Genomic DNA, 27,984 nt, shown 5'->3' with positions numbered 1-27,984 from the left:
GAGTTCTTAAAAATTGACATTTCACTGTAAAAAATTCAATTCTGAGGTCCCCAAAACTTTGTTGTACTGGTATTTTACTGTGGTATGTTTATTAACTGTAGAAAATGTGTGTTTGGAAATTGAATGATTTTTTATATTAACCTTTTACTTAGTTACACCGAAGGAGGAAAAACTGACAGAATTTTAATATTAAGTTCATAAATAAATTTGTTTGTAGGAAAACTTTTTTATTTTAAATACACCTCACTTCTTTTTACAATAAACAATCACGCTTGAAGGACACAGGCACCACCAACTTGCTTGATCTTTTCTTCTGCCTGTTTGGAGAAGAACTTCGCCCTAACAATGACTGGCTGCCTAGGAAGTCTGCCTTTGCCCAGGACCTTGTAGTAACCCTATACACAAAAACAAAGTTACAATAAAAATTCACACCAACGACAAGAATAAGAATTTAAAACATTTTGAAACAAGGCATTTACTTGATTTCTGGTCAGCCACACAAACTATAATACACCACCAGATATGCACCTTACAATAATAATTTTCATTTGACAAGGAAGGAAAGTCAGGTACTACAAATAGCAGAAGAGTACACAATATTATATTACTAAGTTTCCCCTCGACAGAAATTGACCTTCAATCATGATACACCGAGCTCGATAGCTGCAGTCGCTTAAGTGCGGCCAGTATCCAGTATTCGGGAGATAGTAGGTTCGAACCCCACTGTCGGCAGCCCTGAAAATGGTTTTCCGTGGTTTCCCATTTTCACACCAGGCAAATGCTGGGGCTGTACCTTAATTAAGGCCACGGCCGCTTCCTTCCCACTCCTAGCCCTTTCCTGTCCCATCGTCGCCATAAGACCTATCTGTGTCGGTGCGATGTAAAACAACTAGCAATCATGATAATTGTAAATGTTACAGACTAGAGACGACTGCATTAGGCAGTGCTGAGAACATACAACACATAGGCCCACTTGAGGGAAGTTCAGGAAAAAATGATTAAACAGTGGTAGGACATTAACTCCGTTGGCAATCGTAGCTACAAGTTTGGCTCAGAGCATCGACGATGAAAGCAGATGAGAGTTTGGGCCCCACCATGTCCAGTTGGCAATTTTTTGCTCTGTTCTAGACATTTGTTATGCTGTGACCTGATGTACTGGAAGATGATATACTTGCCCATGAAGTGAATGTTAACCCTTACCCCTTGAATTGTCTCTACTACTCTTATCTTCAATGGGAGTTTCTATCTTATATGACCTGTATTAGCGACAATAACACCAGTGTTTAAGAAAGGGGGCAAGAAAGTTTGTGGTACCTAGAGAGGAAATCACACTTATATCGCAGGTAGTTAAAATACTGGAAAGGATATTAGAAAGAGGAACGAGAAGAAAGATTGAAGGAGAGTTACAAGAGGAATAATATGGCTTCAGGAGTGGAAGATCTACAGTGGACCCAATCTTTAAACATGAGACAGCTGATGGAAAAGAACTGGGAATATGGAAAGGATCTGGTCATGATGTTCTTTCATAGATACAGAAAAGGTATATGAAAGTGTCCCCAGAGAGAAGGCTTTATAGTTTAGGAATAAGACTGGATTAAGACAAGGGAGTGCAATGTCACCTCTTTGGTTTATTATGGTCATGGACAAAATTGTAAAGGAAACAAAGGAAGACTATGGAGATAAAGAGATGAAAATACTGCTATTTGCAGAGGATGTGATCTGGGGAAAGAACAACAAAGAAGTGCAACAGCAACCAGATGTACTGAACAAAAAAAAAAAAAAAAAAAAGAAGTATGGCATGAAAATCAGTACAGAAAAAAGCAAGACTATGGTGATGTTAAGAGGAGAATGGCAAGGAAAGGGCACTGTGAAAATTGGAAGTCAAAAGTCTGGAAATTGTCGACAGCTTTAAATACCTAATACCTGAATTAATGCAAAATGCTAGGCTGGGCATGGAGATTAGCAGGAGGGTACAGCAGGGTAATGCACTCTAACAAAGTGTAAGAAAACTTGTTTGGAGCAAAGAAGTACCAAGGAAAAGTAAAGATAATGTACAAAATGTACTATGTACCCATACTGACTTCTGGGTATTCAGCCCGAAGGCTGGTTTGATCCTCCTCAGCTCTGCCAACAGCTGTCATAAATAGCCTAGGCGTCACTGAAGAGGCGTACTAGGGAAATGAGGAGTGAGGTAGTTTCCTGCTGCTTTCCTCACCGAGTCAGAAGTGGCTATTACATATCAATCTGCCAAGCCCACTGAAATGCAGGCACCAACTGACCCTATGAACGGTATTTTCATGCCATTCATAACAGGGACTGGCTGCATAAGGAATGGCATTACTAGCATCGCTCATACCTCAGACACGTTCATATTGTGAAAGCCAAGGATGAGACAGATCAATGAAAGTAACATTTATTTTAGCCCATACCTGGAGACATGGTGCACTGTAAACACTAAATCTCACCAGCAAAGGAATTCCTAAGAAGTATGATGATAGGAAAGACGGAGTGAGAAATGAAGATGATAGGAAGTTGGTATAGGAAAGCTAAATAAGAGAGTTGAAAAGAATAAACTAAGGTGGTTTGTTCAGGTAAGAGGATGGAGGAGAATATAATTCCAAGACAGCTTCTGGAGGCAAAGAGCAAGAGGAAGACCTAGAACAAGGTGGATTGAATCACTGAAGAGCGGCATAAGACTAAATTTAGACTGGGACAAGATCGTGGAAGAGGAATGGTGGAAGGAAAGAGGAAGATAGAAAAGTGCTACAAATACCCCGACCCAGCAGGAGCTGGATAAGGGGAAATAATGACGACCTGTATTATTCTTTCATGATTTTGGAGATAGCCCTTGCTCTTAAATGATGTATTTAGGCTATAAACGTTTACAGCAAGCTATAGTGGAGCAAATAAAAGCAATATGTGCAATTTAAGGCAAATTATTTTATATTATTACTATTGTTATCACACACAGACTGGTTTCGTTAGTTAAGTTCACTGAATAAATTAACTAATTCAGTCCCTGGTTTCATACCTCGCTGTGGTTTGCAGCCTGAAATCGCTATAAACTACGATTTCTTGAAATTGGGATATGTTTGTTTATAATTGTGCCAGCCGTCAGCTACATGTTGGGTTATGGTACACACGCCGACCATCGCCAGTTCACTTGTAGACAGCGTCAAATGTTATTAGATATATACTTTAGGGTAGAAGGAGTAGAGGTGCAAAAACACTGGGGTTTTGCACAATTACCCGGCATATACAGCATTGAAAGTACACTGTATTTGACTAGGAAAGCACATGGCGATCATATTTGTTTACTATCGCTCGACCCTTCACGTGCATGAGTGGACTGGACACAGCTATCTAAATAATAGATTTTTGACTGTCAGATAGTATCTGGATTTTACAGAGTTTCCACGCTGAACCAAAAGTATAGCATCGTGAATTATGCTGGTTAAGAGATGGCAGACGAGCGGTGGGCGGGACAATGTCATGGCCCGACGCGACCGGTAAGGGAATATCGTAATGTTTGGCCTCGCCTGACAGAGGAGTGGCAAGGGTTGATGATATATGTTTGGTTTAATGCCCCCCTATTAGTAAACACAATACAGTAGTCTCGATAATCCAAGGTAACTGGGGAGAAGGAACCTCAAATTTGGAATAACTCTGATTACACAAAACACAGGGAAAATCATGAAACAAACAATTTAAAAGAAATCAGCAATGAATGAAGCTTAGGTTCTCTATTTTAATATCTTACAGTGTTATGGCATGGATTAAGGTCGCTTCCTTTTTTTTTAAAAAAAGGTCCTTAATCGACTTCTGTTTCAGAATGTTGCATCGTTTCTGTGCACTAATGTTATGCCATCGCTTGAAGAGTAGGGTGTCTGCAGGAATTGCTTCGGGTGGTTCTACGTAGCTTAGTGCCGCCTCCAACGCAGTGAGACCATCGCTATGAGACATATTTCCTCAGTATCATCTGCCAGTTAATTCAACATTTCAATGATTGATGCATCGAAGTTGATACGGTTCATCACTCTTCACCCATTTCGTAACTGATTTCACTAGCATCTTTAGATCCGGGGTATCAGTGAGATTAGAAGTTTGGTATGTCATCTGTGTCACTGGAGTTACTGTCAGTAGACAGGATTCTGCTAACCAATACACTACGTCATTCACGGTTATCTGTTTGAGGAAGTTTATGATGTTTTCCTCACGCTCTGCTGCTGCCGCCGCCAGGAGTTGATGTAGCAGGCAGTGCCGATACTTTTGTTCAGACATTCTAAAACGCGCTGATCCATAGGTTGTAGTATCAAACTCGTTACAGTAGGAGCGAAAATAAAGCACAAATTACATCACATACTAGTTCCTGTACATCTGAATGGGACCCTGCGTTGTCTAGCAATAAAACTGCTTTAATGGGTAGACCCTTCTTTCTCAAGTTTCAGGCACAACAACCAACACACAGGTGATCTCAGTAGAGGGGAGTCACAGTACAACGATATGGTGGGAACAAGCAAGGAATGAAATGCTTTAGAAAAGTCATTTTAAACTTGTGAAAAGAAAAATTCATATAACGCTTGGTTTTTAACGGAGCCTTGGATTTCCGAACTGTACGGTATTCACTACACCCTAACATCTCGAGATCAGAATTTTCCCAAAACACAGAGGTATAATTTCATTCATGACTTGCAAGAACTTAGCAAACTTCAAATTTACATGTTTCTCTCAGTATAGATTTCCGATTACTGATGGTGCGGAATACCTACACTAAACCACAATTCAAGTCACATGTACAATGGGATGTACAGGAATCCACAACAGAAAAACAATGGCTGTGAGAGAAGAGGAAATGACAGAAAAAGGAGAAAAGTGTTTAAAAACATTATGGCTAACATAAAATTACTCACACATTCACAATAACAATTTTGTTTGGTTCATATCAGTATGTAAAGCCCATGGTACAGAGCTTCCCAATGGTTCAGAACCATTATTTTCATATAGCAATGGTACAGCAGCTAACACCACCAGAAATAGAGGCCAGCAAGAAATGTACCTTGCAACATACATTTATTTAAAAGAAGCACAAGAAAATTAAAACACTTACTGCCTTGACAACATCGATTACTGGGGCCTTGTTTTCAGGATGGTTCTTGTATTTAACTCTTGCTTGCTCACTGACGAGAGTCCAAAGTTTGTCCAGGTTGATTGTGGGACACCATTTCGTGTTACGACGCAAGTGGTAATTCCTCATACCCAACTGGAAGACAAAATTTACTACTTTAGCAATTGGAAACGCAAGGTCAATGAATGGTTTAGTTGAAACATAGCATATTATTAATGACAGAAGTTCCAAGCACATAAGATGTGACATTTTAAGTGAACATACTTTTTTAAAAATGAGAGTATTATTCGTCACATATAAGGCTACACACTAAAAGGCAAATATCATTGCCCTATTCTCTCTTTTTTGATGGCTCATCACTGCTGCCGACTTGACTAGTTAAGTACTGAAATCACAAGACATAACCATAAAACTAACCTCAATGTATCAATAATGGAGGTTCCTTTACTCAAGTAAATTATGATACAGGATCGATCAAGATATAATTAAGTTCGTTTTCAAGCCTAATGAGAAATTAAGGATATATGCACACTCTCTTGCACCCTCACTCAATTTAACGTTATATACTTCAGTTTTTAATCTGATATATGCATTACTATAGCTATTCTTTGGCGTTTGCCTTGAGTAAACCATTCAGCTCCCTCCTTGAAATTTGCTATCATTTGTCAGACTGAAGAGAAACCACGCTGTAATAATACACACAAGCAATATATTACATGTGCACATGCCGTAAGTCAATAAGAATACACAAAGGCGAAGTCTGCAAACTAAACGAAAGCTGTTAAAAGACAAAGTTAAAGAAGCCCAAGTCTTGTTTGAAGTTACATTGATAACTAAATTTCCTTCCATTTGAATTGAAATGATCTTACAGAGTGGGTAGTTCTTACAGATTTTTGTTGCTTCTTAGTATCCTAATTGAATTCTATACCTAAGTATTGGACGAAATAAGACCGTAATTAATAAAATGCTCCGTTTGTCATTTCACACCAACTACGCTGTTTAATGCATTATTCAACATGCCATAATTCTACTTACTCAGTATTACCCAAACAGATTTACAATCCCAGAGAAAAAGATAAGTATGCTTTAAATATACCTGCAAAGGTAACACTAGTGATTTTAACAATGCAGCAAGTGGCAATACGTAATTCTAGTAAATCACAAAATGAACGACTGTATAGTGCTAACGTAAGTGTTAACTGTAAGATGTCGCATCGGCAAGTAGCATCCCTAAGCCGTATGGTTAGGGACACTGAATCGAACCCAACAGTTTACCGTACACCATAACCACCATAAAACCTAATTTTCTTCCGCATAAATACCACTTCAAGGGCCATAAGCTTCACACCTGTCGAATGATGAAGATGAGGAGCTTGAATTCAGACGGCGCATGCTTGCGCATTCGATGTACTTGGTCGAACAGCACAGAGCTGACCATGCTGGCTGGTGTGTTTGCTGCAGCCGAGAGGCTAATTTAACAGTAATTGCTTGCAGTGTTCCACAGTATGCTTGCTGTGACTTTCTTCTTGTTAAAGGTTGATTCAGTTATAATGGACGACAAATACAGCTGTGTTATTGAGGACTTAATAACACATTTATTTGGTAGCCGAACTCTTGCTGCTTTGATACAAATCGTTGACACTGGAGTCATACTGAAAACCACGACTCAAGAGGAAATTTTGTTCAATCGTCCCATTATAGAATCACTTATAATTAGAGTTCGTGGTTTATAGCATTTAAAAATCAGTGATTTAGCGTTTTGATTTTCAAATTTAGCGTTTTGTAGCATCTAAACTTCTCAAATTTAGCATTTTGTAGCAAATTGGTTAAAAATAGGGAGTAAAATTACACTGCTTAATCACACATTGCTCGTCATGCAGTTTTGAATTCACTATGGAAAAAAAGACAAACATCAACATAAGACTGCAAGAAGTATTAACGAACACTCAGGAATATGCTTATTTTCAAATTTACAAACACAATTTCAAAGTGAAAAATACTATTCTGAACGTATTTATCACAGTACAACACACCTACAAGGAAGAGGAAATTCAATGATGATTTAAGTACAACATGCCAATTGTTTAAAAGGTGTCCTTCATTTGAGACCGCCTATCAGTTACAATTATGTTGTACTTGCTAAAAAGAACTCTACATCGACACTGTTCGTAGAGGCCCAAATGCACAGAAGTGCTGCCAAGGCAAAGGAAAGCCTGCAAAACATTTTTTTTCTTCTTCAAGTTTCTGACTGCAGAGTCGGCACATCAATATAGGCCATCTGTATCGCTTACATAAAAATGTCCCGATTTGTGACTTTCGACATGCTGTTTGATCGTCACTTCGCTTCTACCCATAGCTAACAGAGAATAAAATAAATCGCTACCGTACTTTTAAACAGAACTACTACTCAACACCAATGTCAAGAATAACCGACTATGATCAAGGGTCAACACACAAAGAGAATGAACGTGGTGCTTGAAAGTGTATTTGCTGTTTGATTGACTGGTCTTTGCAGTGCCCTTTAGCCAGTGAAAGAAATTCCACACATTGAATGATTTAACCCTTTGGGCTGCCATTACTTGTGAAAGGAAATATTCTCTTACTTACTATTTATTTTTTCGTCACTTTAACATAAATTTGATTAATCACATAGGCTACATAAGAATACACAAAGCAAAGTGAGCTTTTAGCTCGTCTAAAGTAACAGGAAACCAATGTTTTTGTTCGTAAGTATTACTGGTTTCCAGGGAAGCAGATAAATTAGCAAGAAATGTAGAGGCATAGGTACTGGTTTCCTTAGTGACGTGATCCCAGAACTGTGAAGTTAGAAATTCATTCCCCAAGTCCATTTCTTTCGGATTATTACCCAACCCCCTCCTCACTACAGAGTGAATTTCAAAAACTGGTTTACATGTTACAGAAAGAGGCTTATTGTCAACAAGACCATAATTCCAAGTATCATTTTACTAGACTTCTCAACGAGCGAGTTGGCCGTGTGGTTAGGAGCGCGCAGCTGTGAGCTCGCATCCAGGAGATAGTGGGTTCGAACCCCACCGGAATCACTTTCATCACTGTCAACTGAAGAAGAAGCATTTTCACTCTCCAGAGAATCTTTTCCACTTTCAACATCACTATTTTCATCCAGTTACGAATAAACTCATCCATGCCGCGCTTGGATGCCGCCATGATTGTTTACAACCTGCGGCAAAATGAGGTGCTTTTTATTATCCGTATTTCAGCCCTGAGTTACTATTTACACAGAGAAAATAGCTTCAGGTATCATCTGACATCAATCGTTTAGGCTGAAAAACAAAGAGAATAAATCTCTCCGACCAGCTAACTGCGATAATGAACTTATAGATGTTCCGTGCACCAAGACGGAAGTGTCCGTCAAAGCATGTTACCGTTTTACAATCGCACTGGGCGCCGTAATAATTATTTCTCCTGAAATAAATAACATTTATATCTTATTTTTAAGAAAAATGCATAGTTTAAAAAAATATATGTTTATTTCCTATAAAACTGATGAGTTTCGCATAAATTGTATAATTTCGCATTTTATCGCAAATTCGAAATCGCTAAAAACCACACGTACGGGTCATATAAGATGAAGGCACATACACTGACAAAGTTTCGGCATATTTCGCATTTATCGCAAATGCTAAAAATCACAAACTCTACTTATAATGAAAAATTATGGAACCACTTTGAAGACATATGCAGCTTTTCTTGGTACTTCCCATGATATCCAGAACAAGTTAATCAATTTAGTCTCAGATGCTTTTTAAATAAGAGATCAAAGAAGCACCATTTGTAGCTGTAATATAAGATGAGGCCATGGACTTAAATTTCAGCTTTCTATTGTGCTTCGTTATTTTACACACTGATCGCTGAATTCGAGAGATATTTGAATGACAAACCTGATAAAGTTAATTTGTTTTGGAAGCAGTGGACAGATGAACATTCGTCAGAAGTTAAGAGTTAAAAGGCAGCGATCTGGCGATGTGGAAATTGACATACTGTAGACTATTGCGAAGTACTTGATACAATGGTTCGACATATAACATACCGTTTCTTTCCAAACCGATTGAGCTGGAATATTCCTCCTTTGGATTTTGACTTGTTTGAAACATACATGGACTTTTCCTGCTCAGCCATGCGAGTCCCTGGTTAAATCATAGGGTAGCTAGTTCAACATCCTAGAACTCAAATCCGAGTTGTCGACCATCTTCGCATTAACAGAATTTAAGATATCCTGCATGTCGTACGATGTCGGCATGTAAATGATCTCTGGTGACACATTTGGGGTTTACCCGACAAAATTCATTAAATCTCAGCCATAGACGCCCAAGAGTTTCGGTTTACTCGGTCTGCCATCTAGTGGGGGCCTAGAGTAAAACGGAACGTCGAAATTGACGAGCAGACAGCCAGATGGCGTCAAATTGAAATGTCTGCACACGGTAGCTGAGGCCATACGATTATTATTATTATTATTATAAATACTTAACATGTTCATGATTAAATGTGACTTTACTTGAAATAACAAAACTGTGTTCTTTAATTTTGATTATTTCAGCTACTAGCACCTCCATCAAACGATGTTTTTTTGCTAAAGAAGCAGATACAAGCTTATTTAAAATAAGAAGTATGCAAGCACAAGAAATGTCATTTAGCTGTAGGAAGAATACGACGTCCCTTAATTCTGTTATAGACATTTTTCCTGCCAAAAATCGCCAGACAGAGTTGTGCAAGTTTAAAAATACATGTTTCTATTTTATTTAATCGATGGTTCTACAAACTAGTGTGCTAACACTCTGATAAGGATCATGCGCTGCCACTGGTGCATGGGTTTCTGTGTTCAGTGTGATGACTCCATGTTGTGTATTGTGTGGGGGTGAGGTAGAGAGAGAGAGAGAGAGAGAGAGAGAGAGAGAGAGAGAGAGAGAGAGAGAGAGAGAGAGAGAGAGACTCAGCACCCGTGCATAATCTACTTCTGTCAAAGAACACGAGGAGGGGGAGGAGGGCAGCTCAAGGCTTAACAAGTCCATCTCACAGATTTAATCACCACTCCTCACTCCATATGAGCACTGCAGAGAGGTTTGAAAATGAACTCCCCTACCAGGCTGAGCGACTCAGACAGTTGTCGACCATCTTCACAACTGGGCAGGTTCGATCCAGGCTCAGTCCGGTGGTATTTGGAGGTGCTGAAATATGACAGCCTCGTGACGGTAGATTTACGCCCTGCGCGTACATACCAAATATGATCTGATCCCGCTCCGAATTTCCTTCATGCCCGAATGGTTATCTGCGGATATTGAAAGTATTTAACTATAGCACAGTCAAAACTGGTTAGGACATTTTTGTGAGGACTGAAAAAAACGCGCAAAAAAAAAAAAAATTACGCCGTTTAAGGTTAGGTTTGAACGTAAAAACAAAGAAACAAGTGTTTACAATTATATATAATGAAATAATACATTTTAAGAACACCAACAAAGCTGATGTTTTGGATGTACTAGTCACGACAGGGCAGACTGTCACAAGCTAGGACAAAGTGTGGGAGATAGAGTAGTAACATCAGTCTGAAAATTCTTGTCTAGAACCACTGCCAGGGTTATGGTGAAGTACTTCACATCAGATTCAGAAGAAAAAGAAACCCTCAGAACGGCACAGTTCGTGAACGAGGTATTTCAGTGCTCAATTTGCTGCCTCGGAGATGAAGCAGGGGAATATTAAAGGCTACAGCAGTTTAACCCGGCCGAAAAACTCAACCGTGTTAGGCGAAAGTCGGAACAGGAAAGAGAGAGACGGCTTTTAACAACTAAAAAGTACGCTTTGAAAGGAGAGTCAACACTATCTTGAACCTCTCAAAAGAGAATTATTTTGAACAACAGTGGTTGTTATAAGGGATAAAATTATTATTTGTGCACTGAAATACATAGAAATGTTATAAATACAAGGGTCATACCATACCCATGGCAACTGTCATATCTTCTGATATAGCAAAAGCAATAAGCCACTTGATTCATCTGAAGGCCACTAGAATGTGCTTCTCAATGCTAGCACTAAATTAGGTCTGCTAACCGTGCAATCTAAAGATGTAAACAGATATTATTTTATCATTGACAAAATGAACACTGAGCCACAGAACTTAGGCTTCTGCAAGGTCTGTTTCAAAATTGACACAGTCTACATAGAAATACTTGTATGTGTAGATAATTCCTCCACAGTCCACAACCTGTCTTCTGTTAACACTTGTCAATAATGGTCACAGATACCTCGAGTAAGCAGGCACTTGACGCCCACTGCTATGTTTGAACGTCCCAACAGTTCGATTTAGCTAACATCTAGCACCTTTGCGTGACGCTCTGAACGCAAGCAGCTTTTTTTTTTTACAGAGCCTGCTGTACAGGATACTTGTCTTGCTCTGTTCTCCAGTTCGCAGTCGGCTCGTGATGTGAGGAGAGGACAGGCAGAGTTATGTTTCTTCCGATTCAGATTCTCCTTTTTCCAATTCAGTTTTCTGCTCGGCGGTTCAGGCGCCTGATCCTCATCCTCACTATCTCAGTCCAATCATTGAAGTAGGCCAACCTTTCAGATGATGAAGCAGTATAACTGAAGTAGGCGTGATTGAAGTCGTTCCATCACCAGAATCAGATGACAAATCACTATCACAGTTATCATCTTCAAAGTCACTACCCAATATGAGAGCAAGAGCTTCCTCCGCAGTATATCTTTCCTCCGTCATCAGGCCTTCCACAATTTCAAAGCGATTGAAAGCTAAGTCAAGAAGCACAAGCACGTCAGCACATGGGAGCAACTAGGCGCAGAGTGAGTAGCAATGTGGACACACTGCTTTCGTCTTCAAACCGGTTACTCCTGTCATCTGGTGATCATTAGCCATAACTATTGACTTCAGAGACAGCCATGATAAGACAACCAAGCTCAAACTTCTACAGCAGTCGACCGGCTATGAGGAAAGTCTCCCGCACTACGACTGTTACAGCAGTCTACTGGAGTGAAAGGGTTAACAAGCCACCAAAGTACACCAACACAATTTTTTCAGTGACATTTAGTGGTGTAACAAGTTTTCAAATGTGTACCTGGATTTACAATGTTCCCACAAAGATAAACATGGATAGGTAAATAACTTCCAATCTAAAATACATCACAATCTTAAGCCATTAGCCCATCTTTGGTCAGAATAAAATAAGGTCTACATGGTGTAAACTGTCAGGTCGCCGGTTTCTCATCACTCCAAAGATTAGCTCTCAAAGGGCATAGATACTGAGGAGGAAAATAGCAGCTTTCTCACAAGATAACAATAAAATCCACTTAGTAAAAGAAGAAAATGATTATGTTCAAGAGAACTAAACTTGAAACGAATACCAAGAATATAATAACACACCAAGTTACGTAAACTTTTGCAACTCACAAAAATGAATGAAAATTCTGAGAACTACTTGAGGGCAAGGAAGCTTATGGCACACGGCCATTTGTATTAAGGCGCACAAATATGTTAACTCTGCAGTTCTACTATACAGAGCAACAGGATAAGGACTTGCAAGAGAAGGTTGGTATCATGGAGAGCACATTTAAAGCTCTGCCATCAACATGTGCATAACCCTTACGTAACTCATAGTGTTACTGCAGAGAATTTCCTGTCTATAAATTACTTCATTAGGGGAAGGGAGTCCATTGACAATATCACAGAAGATCAAAGCCAAGAAAAGTTTTAGAATAAACAAGTGCACACATACTCTGGGCTTCAATGAGAAGCTGCTATTTTCATTAAATTTCAGGCTTCAATGAGAAACTGCTATTTTCATTAAATTTCAATGTCAGAACTCTAGACTTACCTTTCCGAAATACCCAGGATGGTACTTGTCGAAGTTAATTCGGTGGTGGTGCATACCACCAGCATTACCACGACCACCAGGATGCTTCCTATGCTTGCCTGGAAAAAGGAAAATAACAAATGCCTAAAAGTGTTCAGAATATTCTTTAATACTGGACTGCAGTGGAATACAAATCGATGGGGTCATACAATTAGTACAACAGCAACTTTGTTCGACTCATATCAGTATGTTAAGCCCATGGCAGAGAGCTTCCCAATGGTTCAGAGCCGTTTCTGTAATCTAGCAATGGTACAGCTGCTTAAAGCCACCACCAATGGAGGCTAGCAATAGAAATACAGTACCTTGCATAAAAAAACCTGGGAGATGTATACATAAAAGGCATCTGTAGAACAGATTCAGAGTTCTAATTATGAAGTGTTAAATATCAAAGATTCATACCTGAGCGGAGTCATAGGATAGTTAGGAGAGAAAAGTTTAGGGACCAACCTATTTGCTTTACGTCGCACCGACACAGATAGGTCTTATGGTGACGATGGGGCAGGAAAGGCCTAGGAAGTCGAAGGAAGCAGCCGTGGCCTTAATTAAGGTACAGACCCGGCATGTGCCTGGCGTGAAAATGGGAAACCACGGAAAACCATCTTCAGGGCTGCCGGCAGTGGGGCTCGAACCCGCTATGTACCGATTACTGGATACTGGGCATAGATATAAAGGATACTGGCCGCACTTAAGCGAATGCAGCTATCGAGCTCGGTAGGGACCAACCCACCTACCTGTTATGATATATCTAGTCAAGCAATTACTTTTGCCCCTAGTTCACAGAGACATATATTACGTTAAGTTGGCACACCATCAAAGGCATTCACTTTCTGGCGAATTTAACAATGTCTTTCAAATGCATCAAGGATAACCAAAGAAACCAATCCTGGAAGCACAAGCTTTGCCACAATACTGGCACAGTGAAACTGAAGTTCCTTGCTGCAGAACCTGATGGTCATTTCTTCTGTGAAATTCCCAGTCTTTTCGGAAGAATATTTCAATGGATTTGTACCTTCATTGCTGTTTAAAATGTGGCCCCTCAGACACTGGCCAATCAGGTGCTATATACCAGTTGTCGATATCAGTTAGGAACTTCCTCACATCAGACTTTAGAATGTCCTTGTATCGACAGAGAACATGTGACCTGCTTTGGAAGGTGTGTTCAAAGTGACATGGCCAAACCATCAAAGTTGATGCTTGATAGCCAATGCCCATGGGATTGGCCTCTTCCAAGACACACAGGCCTGTTTGCCTATACGGCAAGAATTCATCGAAGAACCTGGTAGTGTTATAGGGGAAGGGAATGTATGAATGCTGCCAGAATAGGATAGCTTCATGTTATAGACTACATTAAGGATCAGAAAACACATATTACAATTTTGAAAACAAATATGACTATCAGTTCCAAACAAATCAAACTCCAGAATGATTTCAGGTTCCAGCACAACAATCTCAACCACACCACTCTTAATATTATGCTGCAGCTGTTGTATAATACCCCAAAACAGTTGCAAACTGCGAGTTCAGACAAATCTGTGTGAAGTCTGTTCATTTGAAATCATTTGTAGGCCATGCGTTCTTTGGCTTAGTTAATTGCACTTCCTGATTTGTGTGCTCTTTATACATTAAATACCTCCATTAATGACAAGAATAGCTTGGAAAAGGAGATGGAATGGTGTAAATTTGATTTTAACCAAATTACAAATGTCTGATGAATTTTCACACACAGGCTGATCTAGAAACTGATGAAAGACAGTAATTTGGTTATTTTAATTTGAAATGTGAAACATGCTGAAGTCAAGATTGCTCTCCTTTCTCCCCACCGTAATCATGCTCCTCGCTATCGCCTCCAATTCCTACATTCTTCTCCACCATGGCAACATAATTTTAAGAATGAACTATCATTGGAATTAAGATAACTATCTCCCGAGTTGTACCTATTGATTAAAAACTAAGAAATACTCTCATTCAACAGCCGCAGTTTACAACTTCCCACCATGATCGGTTGCCACCGCGCTTAAAGTGATGACTTTCCAACTCAGAAAGTTTGACATAGTTCACAATCCCTACCTACAACTCACAATAATTTGTGCTGCACAGTTTCAATTAGCACAACTAATTACGGAGGGTAGCATTGGAGTGAAGCTGGAACAATGCTGATTTTGTCGCTGCTGATAGGTGGCTAGAAGAGGAATGGCTAAAAATTAACTCAAAATTTCCTGTCAATCTGTACAATGCAGATGAAACCAGACTGTATTTTCATGCCTTGTCTGGGCACACTTATTTGTATGTACAGTAACTAAAAATGCTAAAGTTTGTAAAAAATCTAAAGAAAGATCGAAATTCTTGAGCTGTGTTAAATATGTCAGGTGAAAAAGTAAATGGTTGTCAGTAATTGGCAAAATCAAATAATAATGCTTGAAAGGCGTCTAGTTTCCAGTTATTCAAATTCCAAGGCATAGATGACGGCATCAATATTAAATGAATGGCTACTGAAGTGGGACAACAGGCAAGGAACTTATGCTTAAAGTGTTCACTGTTGAAATGCATTTGTTGAACATACATTCCCCTTAATGACAAGCAGAATGATATCAGAAATAGATGTAGAGTGAACTTTCAAAATATAAAATGTCATGTCAAGAATGGCATACTATGATAAAATCTGAAGATTTGAAGACCTGGGGGGGGGGGGGGGGAACAGTGATAACCCTCAAATTTTAAATTTTTCAGTTTTTGTAGTAAACAGTTCTATCCAACATGAAGTTTCTTTAAAATATATATATATATATATATATATATCAAGAAGCTAGTCGATTTAATGAGAGATGGCAGCACAATTCAGCTTCATTTCTATAACAAGCCATGTCTCTGCAAGATGGTGGATCATGTTCCTGAAGATGTGCTTTCTGCCAAAGAAAATGTAATTTATGATGCAGAAAACAATGAAGTTGAGGAGTTTATGGATGGAGATGACAGTTTAAAGGATCCAGATTATGTTGAAACCCAGGAATATGATAAAAGTTCATCTGGAAGCAGTGAACAAGTACATTTTTCCAGATGACTAGCAGCTTTGTTTACCATGTGGTTTTGAATGTTGGTTGTAATGTGTATTTACATGCTGTGATATAAAATACCTTTTGCAAAAGTATTAGCATTAGTATTAATTATCAAATCATGCTAACCCATACTATTGTCATTATACTGAAATTTTATAAACTTAACTGCTCTTTACACGTTCTTGATGGGACTATGTGGGTTATAACTTTTTACACTTGTTGATGTACCGGTACTAAGCAAGTTACAATAATTAGTTTACCTGTTATTTTCATTAAAATAATTGGGTACATGCATTGTGTAAAATTTTTAAAAACATATGGAACTCCCTTGAACATGCCGGGGTGGGTAGCTTAGGCAGTGGAGCGCTAGCTTTCTGACCTCAAGTTAGCGGGTTCAATCTAGGCTCAGTGCAGTGGGATCTGAAGGTGCTCAGATACGTCAGCTTCGTGTTGGTTTACTGGCATGTTAAAGAACTCCTGCGGAACAAAATTTCAGCACCTCGGCATAACCGAAATCCGTAAAAGTGGTTAGTGATTTGTAAAAAGCAATAACATATTAAATTATTTATATTTAACCAAATACAGTAGAGATAATACGCGACACGGATTTCACCTTGCTAAAATGGGAGACAATTCGAAGGTGGCGATCCTAGTGACTTGACCGGAACAAATAGCGCTAAATTCAAATATCGATGGAAATGTATATACGGAAATGGATAAATAAATTACGTCTACAAAGAAAGTGTTATTGACATATTAACTTCGAAGTTGCTAAAGCAATTCTGGACAAATGAATGAAGAATTTTTTAAAAGGTTATTATTCAAAGACTGAAATTAGACATATAAATAAGTGAAATGGACTGGTGTGAAATGGCTTGATCTTTCATTTATGCATTACTTTTTTAGCTTTAGCATTCCTGCCTGAACTCTTAAGGTTGGATTTGTCTTTTTTCTCATTTAAAAACATTGTATCATCACATTAAGACACTTGTCAATAAAAATATCGGCACATTCCTTACACATATGATGCAATGAATTAACATTTAATAGCTGGACATTTTTCCTCTTAACATGAAGCCTACTAAGAGAAAGATATTCCTTACACATATGATGCAATGTATTAACATTTAATAATAATAATAATAATAATAATAATAATAATAATAATAATAATGTTTTTTTGTTTTACGTCCCACTAACTACTCTTTTACGGTTTTCGGAGACGCCGAGGTCCGGAATTTAGTCCTGCAGGAGTTCTTTTACGTGCCAATAAATCTACCGACACGAGGCTGACGTATTTGAGCACCTTCAAATACCATCGGACTGAGCCAGGATTGAACCTGCCAAGTTGGGGTCAGCCTGGCGAATTAACATTCAATAGCTGGACAATTTTCCTCCTAATATGAAGCCTACTAACAGAAAGAATCTATAAAATCCCGGCTTTAATTTGAGAAGAGGGATAAAGAAAGAAAAGTATGAAAATGTTGTCGATAGTGATGCTTTAAGGAATAGTTACGTACAATTAGAGCAAAAATGTAACATACCCTTGGCTGTATTGTCGAGGATTTCTAAAGTCGCTGGCCTGGAAATGATCTGAACAGATCTTATAATTCTTATATAAGCGTAACGTCCCTTCTTTCTTGTACACTTTGTCCAAATCGCTTCTGTGACATTTCAAAACCCACAGATCACACCTACAACAACACATCGGTATTGAAGGTTAACTGCTGCACTATAGAATTAAATATGCGTATTACATTTTATGCCAGTTAAAATATGGGTCGAGCAGGTCAGAAGATTATGAAGTACTATAAAAATCTCCATCACTGGAAGAATATATATGCAAACACAATATTACTTGCATGTTCTTGTCATGAGGGAATCTGAAGAACGACCGCATATTTTTCTCTACTTCGTAATTACTGCAGCCAAACACAGCACATACCTTTCCCCTCATGTTGAGAGGAGATATCAAGGAATGAGAGAATCAGTACCGTTCAGGTCTATCTGCTAGAGTGAGCACAAGTAGCTGTCCCTCGATATCTCGGTCAGTGTCGCGTATTATCTCTACTGTATTTGATTTTACTTAGTTCATTTTTTTAAACATAAGTGTACATTCAGTATTTTTCTTCCTTTCCTAGGGCAGTGAGGAAAGCACTTCAGTGGGTACCACCAGTATATTCTGAATTTTATGCTAATCTGAAGTGCAATGGTACAAACAGTGCAGAAATGTTCATAGATGAGGAGGATGATGAGAGTTAAATAAGTCCAGTTGAGAGTGAGACACTACTTAACCGGAATTAATCAAAGCATTTTATTATTATAATTGTGTTGCCGACTTGTTTCTTTTTCTACCTATTTTGTATATTTCATAGAGATGTTTTCTTGTATTGCCAAATGTTCACTACTTTATCCACATTGCATGTAAATAATTATAACCCTCAAATTGGTAGGCACATGCAGTGTTTAATATACTCTAACTCCCTATAATACGGCTTTTTAAAAAAAAATTCTCCAGGATTTTATAAAGGACTACAAGTACCACTGTCATGAGTAATATGTTTCAAGGATAAAAAATGTTAGCAGTAAATATTTTTTGAAAACTGATTTCATTGGGCCGATTGCAGAAACGATGACTGACTAGTTTTAAGCCTTAGACATCGTCTACCTAACCAATGCCTAAATCGTTCACGATCTTCCATTGCATAAACAATGTTCAGTCGATGTTTAACTAGACATCCCTTAAAGTTTCAATTTTGGTTTGAAAATGGATACAGAAGTATCTTTCATGCAACTCTTTGCTTGTCGCAACCAATGAAATTCGCCGGTGCGTGCGCCGAATGCCAGTCAGCTGTTTGTCTTCCTACACATTACTCAAATATGGCTGAGCATGACTTGCCCACAGATAAGAGTATCGCTTTCGGTAGAAATTAAATCTCATAATATCGACACTAAAGCGACACGGCACCGTACGGGGAAGTGTAGCTTTCATTATAGCGTTGTTACAGTGAGTGTAATCTATTCATAAATACGGTAGCTTCGACGAAGGGAAGATGAAGCAATAGTAATGTGTACGGTAACCGAGTGTGTTGTACGGGCCACATAGATGTAGCTTGCATTCTGGAGATCGTAGGTTCGAAACGTATCATTGGCAGCCGTGAAGATTGTTTTCCGTAGTTTCCCTATTTTTACACCAGGCAAATACCAGGGCTGTTATTATGGCCACGGCTCTTCTTCCTCAGTCCTCTTTAAACGATAATCACAACTACTTGCCTTTTCCTATCTGATAGTTGCCGATGATATATATATATATAAATCCCATACAACCTACTTTTTAGTTTTCACTATTATGTGTGTTTACTTGGCAGTAAAATATAAGTGAATCCCTCCTGATTGATATATGTGACAGCCCTCAAACGATCGGGACACGCAATTCTGATATGTATGTAGTCAAAGTGACCTATAATTCCATGGAAATTACCTCATGTACATAATAAAATATATTGGTTGCCAAGAATTGTATTCAAGCTGACAGTTACCGGACTGTCACTTTGTCAGTCTCAAGAAACAAGTCTCTCGTAAAGGGAAACCTTATTTTATTGTTATCTCCCCGTGCATGTCAAACGAATTGCTGCGATATAGCAGCGGGTGACCCACAGAGAGGCCGGACTAATCTTTCTTTCCGGAGCTGTTTCAACATGATCATACAAATTACATATTTTATGGTTCTTCTTCTTCTTCATTTTGCCTCATGACTGAGGCGTTGTGACTATCATAATATTCAGCCCTCTAGCCGATGAACCATACTCCGCCATTCTTCCCTATCTAAAGCTTTCAATGTGGTTACTCTGAGAGAACACTGTAGGGGGCCGTTCACCATGTCAATCCATCGCGTTGGTATTCGTCCTCGTTGTCTGGTTCCCTGGACTTTGCCCTCAACAATCAGCTTTTGTGGACTACCATCTCGGCGCATTATATGTCCAAAGTAGCGTACAATTCGTTGAGAGACCTTACACGATTGTGATTCACTCCTCTCATTTGAGGTTAAACAGTGCTCTCGGCAGTGTTTAAACATGACCGGTTGAACATCGGTTTTAGACAGTGTCTTAAGTGATAAATAACGTCTCTGCAATGTGGCAGCCATGCTTAGGCACTGTTTAACCGTAGACATTGTCTAAATACCGTTTCTGCAATCGGCCCATTTTATCTCAGAACTTACAAAATGAGGCTTATCACTATTTACCCCCGAGGTCTTCATTTTATCAAGGCAGAAAATACATTTAGAAGAAATTTAATCCTGCTCTCAAACCAGGAGAGTCCATTACTTCCATAAAATGCCCTGTATTTTCTCTGACACGTCCCTTATTTTGTTTGGCAACACTACTGCTAGCGTGCAGCAGCTTACAGCTAACAGGCTAAGGAAGAGCTTGGCCAAAATGTAGTTACACCAAAATGCACGCAGCAGTGAGGAACAAGGGTGGGGATACACCAATGTTTTAACAGAGAGAGAGACACACACAAACCCTGCAATCAACAGAAGAATAAGCTATCATCCTAAGCCAATCTGTCATGAGAACAGTGAACCCTTAGGGGCCACACTCCCTTCAATAGGCTTATATCTATGACAATGGTGCATACTGTCCGCATAGCAAGAAAAAGCTATATTCTGCTCTTCAGCACTGGCCACATAGAGAATGTATTACCAGTGCCCTTAGGCAATGCATGTCATGAGGCTGTGGATCATACTGTCCGCACGGCAAGAAAAGAGGTGTAATTCACCTCTTCACCACTAGTGAATTATTGCTTATCTTAGTTCCTAACTAGACAGGTTGGCAATCTTCGGCATTGAAAATTACTTGCATATGTTCAGCAGTCCATTTTGAATATTTTCAGGTCCTGAAATGTAGGATTTTTAGCGATTTTATGGGTAATATTGGTAATAATTACTCATAATTAAGTAGGAGGATGTATTTATCAGAGCCATCTTTGATTCCAGAGATTTATGGGATAGAGTGGTCACTTTCACTTTAGAGCAAAGCATGGAACTTACAGTAGATTAGGAAGGCATGGAAATTACAAGTGTTGTTTATGTTACTGATATGAGAATGTATTATCATAGGTTATGGTATGGTGTTGAGAAGAGCAATGATTTGGAGACAATCAAAGTGCTAAGCCCCCAGGTTAGAGTCGCGAAGCAGCCTTAGGACTCAGTTTCGAATGCTTGTCCCCATATGACGGGTCTATCCAGACCTATGCTCTTGCCCAGCCCCTATCCTAACCAGTCCAGACCAATGGTCTAGTCCAGGGGCCCTACCCTAACCAGTCCAGACCAATGGTGTTTGCAGAGCCATCTAGAGGCCTAAGGTCGCTTCGCAGCTCTAAACTTGGGGGCTTATGCCCCCAGATCCCCTTTGCTTGTCCCCATATGACTGGTCTATACAGACCAATGCTCTTGTCCAGATCCTATCCTAACCAACCCAGACAAATGCTCTTGCCCAAATCCTACCCTAACCAGTCCAGACTTATGGTCAAGTCCTGGCCCTACCCTAACCGTCCAGACCAATGGTGCTTGCAGTGCAATCTAGAGGCCTAAGGCCACTTCATGGCACTAACCTGGCAAGCCACCAGTTCCCCTTTGCTTGTCCCCATATGAGTGGTGTATCCAGACCAATTGTCCAGTCCAGTCCCTACCCTAACCAGTCCAGACCAACGTTGCTTGCACTGCAGACTAGAGACCTAAAGCCGCATTGCGGCTCTAATGCCCCCAGGCCCCCCTTTCCTTGTTCGCACACGACTGGTTTATCCAGACCAATGCTCTCGTCCAGATCCTATCCTAACCAACCTGGACCAATGCTCTTGTCCAGAACAATTGAATGGATGAAAACCATAACGGTATAAGTGACATTTAAAAAAAATAAGTTAAGTGCAAGATGATAACTCCGGAAGATGTATCCTTTTACCAGCAAAGAGATACAAGTGATAGCAGTAATATTCCGCGCTCTAGTGATAGGTGGTATAACTACAAATAGCATGCTTTATATGAGTGTCAAGATGTTTAAATGCCTTTTTCTCTGTATGACCAAAATGCTACTTATACCGTTATGGTTTTCATCCATTCAATTGTGCTTGCAGTGAAAACTAGAGGCCTAAAGCCACTTCGTGGCTATAACCTGGGGGCTTATGAGCCCAGACCCCCTTTGCCTGCTCTATTCAGACCTTATCCTAACGAGCCCAGACCAATGGCCTTATCCAGGCTCTACCCTAACCTGTCCAGACCAATGGTGCTTGCAGTGCAAACTAACGCTGCTTCGCGGCTCTAACCTGGGGGCTTATGCCCCCGGACCTCCTCCCCTTGCTTGTCCCCAGACCAATGTTCTTCTCAACACCATACCGTAACCTATTGAAATATACTGCCCTATATCAATAACAAACAAAACTTGTAACATCCATGCTTTCCTCACCTACTGTAAGTTCCATGCTTTGCTGTAAAGTCAGTGACCAGTCTATCCCATTAACACCTCTGGAAACAAATATGGCTATCATAAATACATCCTCCTACTTCATTATGAGTAATTATTACCAATATTACCCAAAAAATCACTAAAAATGCTATATTTTGAGACCTAAAATTATTCAAACTTGAGTGCTGCAACACATGCGAGTAATTTTCAATGCAATATTATTATTATTTACAGTCCCTTCTTTACCGGAGCCCCCGTGACACTGTTGGTGTACATGGGATATATTAATGATGTCGATGGTTAATTTATTTTAACATTTTTGTCTCAGATATGTCATCAATCCCATACCCATTCCTATCCCGAACTTAATGCTCCATAAATGACTGGAAGAAAATAACAGACTACCAAAGAGTGTAATAACCTCCTGATGCACTACTGATACTTCCATATGAACAACAGTTGAAATTTGGAAGAACAGAACAATTACAAATGCTCTGAGCTTATGGCCATACACAAGTGGGTTACGTCGCGCATTCCTATCTACGAAATGTCACTGTAAAATTTGTCACAAATGGAACATAATAATTGCTTTTACACACTTGAAGTCTAAAATCTGCGGTAAATTAAGAAATATTTTATTTTTGGTGAATATTATGTACACCTGCTTTACAAGTGCCTTTGGTGCTACGCTCACACTAACACACGTACGTCTTTTGTTTGTCTTACACTTTCAACAATTTCGTGTGTGATGTCTGTGTTCACTTAAGTTCTTTGCTTTCGTTTTATTGCTTCAGGTGTCAATGACATCATTGCCTGAATTGTATCGCGATATGCAAGATTTAATAGGCGACAAAAAGGTACGGCCAATGTACATAAGAATTCTGTGGGGTAGTGATTTATTGGTCCAGGGATCATGCAATTTTCGTTCGAACAAAAAAATATTTATTGATCCAGGGATCATGCTATTTTTCTTATCGTGAATGCTATTGACCTCCATTTTGCTGTTTCAAGTGGCCGCTCTAGTCATATGGGCATAGATAAAGAGATTCCACGGACACAGCACTCCCATTTCTCGGTGCTAGCCCTGGACCTCAAGAAATTAACAAAAGACGGCACCAGCAGTGAAATATGACAAAGGGTTCCTGTATACAGGCCTTAAGTATGTATTCATATTTCTCTAATAATGACGGTATTTCGGCGAACATTTGATGTAATAATCCTTGAGTTCCCCTTTCTATATTTTTACCAATAATTTTTACTGATGACAGAAAGTTCAACCTTTTCTCATAACGATAGATGTATTTTAGTGTTAAGACAAAATACACAGCTGGAATCCGCTAATATGGCAAGTACTGTGAAACATGGTGGTGGTGTCATGGTCTGGGGGTACATGGCTCCTTCAGATATGGGATGACTGGCATTTGATAAATATAGATTTTTATATGTATCTGGACATTTTAAAGAAAAATATGAAAGTCGGTGCCAAAAATTCTGTTTGAATACAGACTACTAATTCCAACAGGACAATGATCCAAAGCATACAATGTACGTAGTTTGGATTCTGTATAATACCCCATACATCCTACAAACACCACTTCAGTCCCCAAAGAGGGACGAGTTAGAAGAATCACAAAGCACATTTTCAGTAAAACCCAGCTGAAGGAAGTCACTGTTCAAGATTGTGGGAATATTGACGAAGCAGTAACAAGAAAGCTAGTACAATCAATGGAGGACAGACAAAAAAATATTTATTGGTCCAGGGATCATGCTATTTTTATCGTGAATGCTAGTGAAGGGATGCATATGCGCTGCTAGAAGTATGCAACTAAATCAAACAGTGCAACATAAGTGACTGTGTGAATAGTTATGTCCACCCAGTATCTCAGTATTGCTAAGACTAACTTTTTTTCAGAACAGTATTAGGTGGCGCTTCCGCAAGCGGGCCGGCATTGGTAATCATTAGTAAAGATTGAATAGGAACGTTTTACAATACCTGGAGTACCACAGAGGAGAGATCCTTCCTCTACGCTTGCTATAATCCCACCATCCCGCCCCAAAAAGTATTCTTTCTTTTATAGGAAAACTGAAAGCAAGACAGCATGAAAGAAGAAATTGCCACCATTATCTTTACTCCCATTGGCTAGCTCCGATCAACTGTGAAGAAGCCTATGTAACTTTTTCCCCGCTAGAGGACGCATGATCAGTCGCCACAGGGTTACCACATTCGGTGAAAATAAGAAACTCGCGCATTTTTTATGTAGCAATGGCTTGTGGTGGATGCAATTTAAGTAATCATAAAATTAGTCTTTTGAGTGTTGACTAAGTTAAACTGAACGACCTTCTAATCAGTCACGGGCTAATCAAAGGTTCCGTTCCTTGTGGCGTTTGTGCGAAAACATTGAACGTCAAAGGTTATAAAACAAAGTTGTTGTTCAGATGCAGGAAAAGCGAGTGCTCGTTTAAGTTCTGCTAAAACAGGTACATTTTTGGAGGCTCCCCTTTAGCACGTAAAAATTGTACGATTCGTTGGGTACTGGCTAATAACAAACAGGCCACATTACCCATACACTGAGCACGAGCTCGAATGCAGTTCGGAGACAGTGTGTGACTGGTCAAGTTATTGCCGAGAAGTATGTGAAGATTGGGCCACACGTAATTCAACACGAATTGGAGGTATAGGCATTGTGGTTGAGATTGATGAGGCGAAATTCGGGAAAAGAAAGCATAACCATGATCGTAGAGTGGAGGGCCAGTGGGTGTTCGGTGGTGTTGAGAGGGAAAACAACCAGAAATTCTTTCTCGTGCCCGTGGAATCCCGCAGCAGTGCAACCTCATTACAAGTCATAAGGGAGCATACATTACCCGGGACAACGATTGTATCAGACTGTTGGCGGGCTTATGACTGCCTTCAGGAAGAGGGTTTTCTCCACCTGAAGGACAATCACTCCATCCAATATCTGGACACAGATAGGAGCGGACTCGTCCACGAAGTGAACCAAGAACGCCTCGCTGGAGAAGATCTCGCCATTCACACGAACACTATTGAAAGAAAGTGGAGGACTGTTCATGAATCCCTACCTACCTCAGGGCGCAGAAAGGACCATTTCATAGGGTACCTGGCAGAACATTTGTTCAAATACTGCCACCCCCGCGAAGAACGTGTCCATCACTTTCTTCTCGCGGCGAGCACGTTGTATCCCCTGCCGTAAAAAACGTAAGTTTTTATCATTCGATTCTTGTCACGAAAAGTGTGTGTACATGTACATAAATTGAAATTTTGTTCGTTTTCTTCATGTTGCTCATTCATTTTATGCCCTAACCCATTCATTAAATGATATATTTTAACCAGTCCAGACCAATCGTGTTTCCACACGTAACTAGGGTTATTGGTCCTTTCAACAAACAAGTAATATATTTATTGGTCCGGGGATCATGCTATGTTTTGTCATTACCCTACCCTAACCTAACAAATCCAGACGAATGGTCTTTAAATTGAATTTGCAATCCAGACGTATGGTCTTTAAATTGAATTTGCCGGTTTCTAAAAGATATTTGTAGATTGGCAGCCTTGTGCGACCTGCGCCATGTTGTTCGTGTAACTTCTCTTGCATCAGCTGAGGTGCGGCACACCAACCCGCGCAAAATAAAAACACTCGATTGCCAAGGAAAAAAAAATGTAATTTAGTAGCTGTAACCTATCTTTTTAAATCCAGGCCAAGATGTCATGAGAACAGTGGCCCCCTAGGGGGCCACACTCCCTTCGAAAGGCTCTCAACTATCGCCGCGGCGCATACTGCCTGCACGGCAAGAAAAAAAGTTAATTTAGTGGTTACCTATAGTCACATTTTCTCAACAGTTGGTGACAGCATCACCCGCCGCCAAACCTCCGTGCGTACAGCGAGCGGAGTGCGAGGCGCGCTATGCCCGGCCCGCTTACGAACGTTTTACCCAGTATTAATGTTTATGTTTCGCCATACAAACTAAAATGAAAATTCTAAGTTCCCATGGAGGGAAATAGATATTTTCCCACCAATAGAGCATAGCAAAAGAATATGCAAAACTTTTAGTTATACCTGGGGTCCCTAGTGCTGAATTGGTAGACCTTGGTTATCTTCGAGAATCGTATGGGCAAACTTTGAAACTATTATGCATCGCCGTGAGATATCTGGCGTACACTTTACGTACTAGTACTGTTGTTGTTTACACAACAAAGCCAAAATATAGAATTCATGCTAGGAACAAGATTCGAATCGAGAAATGTTATATAATGTGTGTGTGACAGTTGTTTGCTGAAGATAAAGATTTAGAAAATTCATATCGATCGATCATAATATCGATTCAATTCAGATTTCATTTCCATTCAGTTGGCAGTATTACCGGAATCAGGAGAGCTCCCTTCTTTCTCCTCACCCCCACAAAACCAGGTACCACTAAAAAGTTTCCAGTACTGTAGAGAATGTTCTGTGTTCAATCAGATCGCTTATATTCATATAAGTAATAAGTAAACATGAAATGTACTATGCGCCAGTATAATGCAGACAACATGCACCAGTTGCCAAGACATGAGGGTTTCTGCTCGATCTGACATGCACCGTTGACCCAAACAATTCCAAAAGATAAAACTCGCTGCAAAAAAATTAAAAAATCCTTTAAGATCTTCTAATAGCATCTCTTAGCTCTTTCATAATGCCTGCAATTTGATTTCAACTAGCACCCATTTGACAGCAAATAAAAACAAAATGGTTCAACCAGGAAGAAGAACTAAGTAACTTTACACACCGAGGAAGCTTCACTTCGAAGAGCATTCGCATTCGTGCGCTTTTCTAATAATAAAAACACAGCTGCTCACTTAAGACCAACATAACCTATAAACTTCAATAGCAACTATAGCAATGATCCCATTCAGAGGTAACAAACATACACACAAAGTAACGTATTTAAATATGCTAAATGGCATTAGCATTCAATATTTCAGCATACACATGGAAAAGCAACTTACCAATTCTGCCGTGTCCGTGGCTCACATGGCCTCGAAGCTTCCTGGTCTTTTTCTTGTGGGTAGACTGAAATGTAAGCAAATGTGGAAATGAAAAATATCATCGAATGAATAAATACTGCTGCATATAAAAGACAACTTAAACTATTAATAAGTTTCACCTCACCCAATGTGAATGTTCAACTACGGGTGATGTTTATATCATAAAACAGAAATATGTCATAAAAATACTCATAATCGCATCATTTTTATAGAACATAGTTGCAATTAAATCAAAGTTAAAGGCAGAAAATTAGCTGATTACATGAAGAAATAAACGATTCAAGTATTCTGTATAATTTTCCCAACAAAACTCACCATGTTCACCACTGATGACGACTATCAGAGACGCCAAAGAGTCTAAAAATCCTTGAACAGAGATCAGAGCAAAGAGGTTAGACACAGTATATTAGAC

At 39.5% G+C, this 27,984-nt stretch overlaps 1 protein-coding gene across 1 annotated transcript; it reads right to left on the bottom strand.

The window, feature by feature from the left end:
• Positions 1-206: 206 nt before the first annotated feature.
• RpL27A (ribosomal protein L27A) lies at positions 207-27,973 on the bottom strand. Its single transcript, XM_067157424.2, has 5 exons — positions 27,888-27,973; positions 27,534-27,597; positions 12,982-13,079; positions 5,108-5,260; positions 207-395 (listed from the first exon to the last, which is right to left on the bottom strand). Exons 1-5 carry the CDS (start codon positions 27,888-27,890, stop codon positions 267-269), a joined length of 447 nt encoding a protein of 148 aa, XP_067013525.1. The 5' UTR covers positions 27,891-27,973; the 3' UTR covers positions 207-266.
• Between the last annotated feature and the right edge of the window lie 11 nt (positions 27,974-27,984).

Source organism: Anabrus simplex, chromosome 13 (assembly GCF_040414725.1).
Source record: "Anabrus simplex isolate iqAnaSimp1 chromosome 13, ASM4041472v1, whole genome shotgun sequence".
Classification (NCBI taxonomy): domain Eukaryota; kingdom Metazoa; phylum Arthropoda; class Insecta; order Orthoptera; family Tettigoniidae; genus Anabrus; species Anabrus simplex.
The sequence above is the reverse complement of the archived record's forward strand: the minus strand, read 5'-3'. Positions and strand labels throughout refer to the sequence as shown.

Coding starts and splice junctions, on each gene's coding strand:
- RpL27A (XM_067157424.2), bottom strand. Junction 5,261..12,981: donor ATCCTGGGTATTTCGGAAAG/GTAAGTCTAGAG, acceptor TTTGTCTTCCAG/TTGGGTATGAGGAATTACCA. Junction 396..5,107: donor TAATCGATGTTGTCAAGGCA/GTAAGTGTTTTA, acceptor TTTTGTGTATAG/GGTTACTACAAGGTCCTGGG.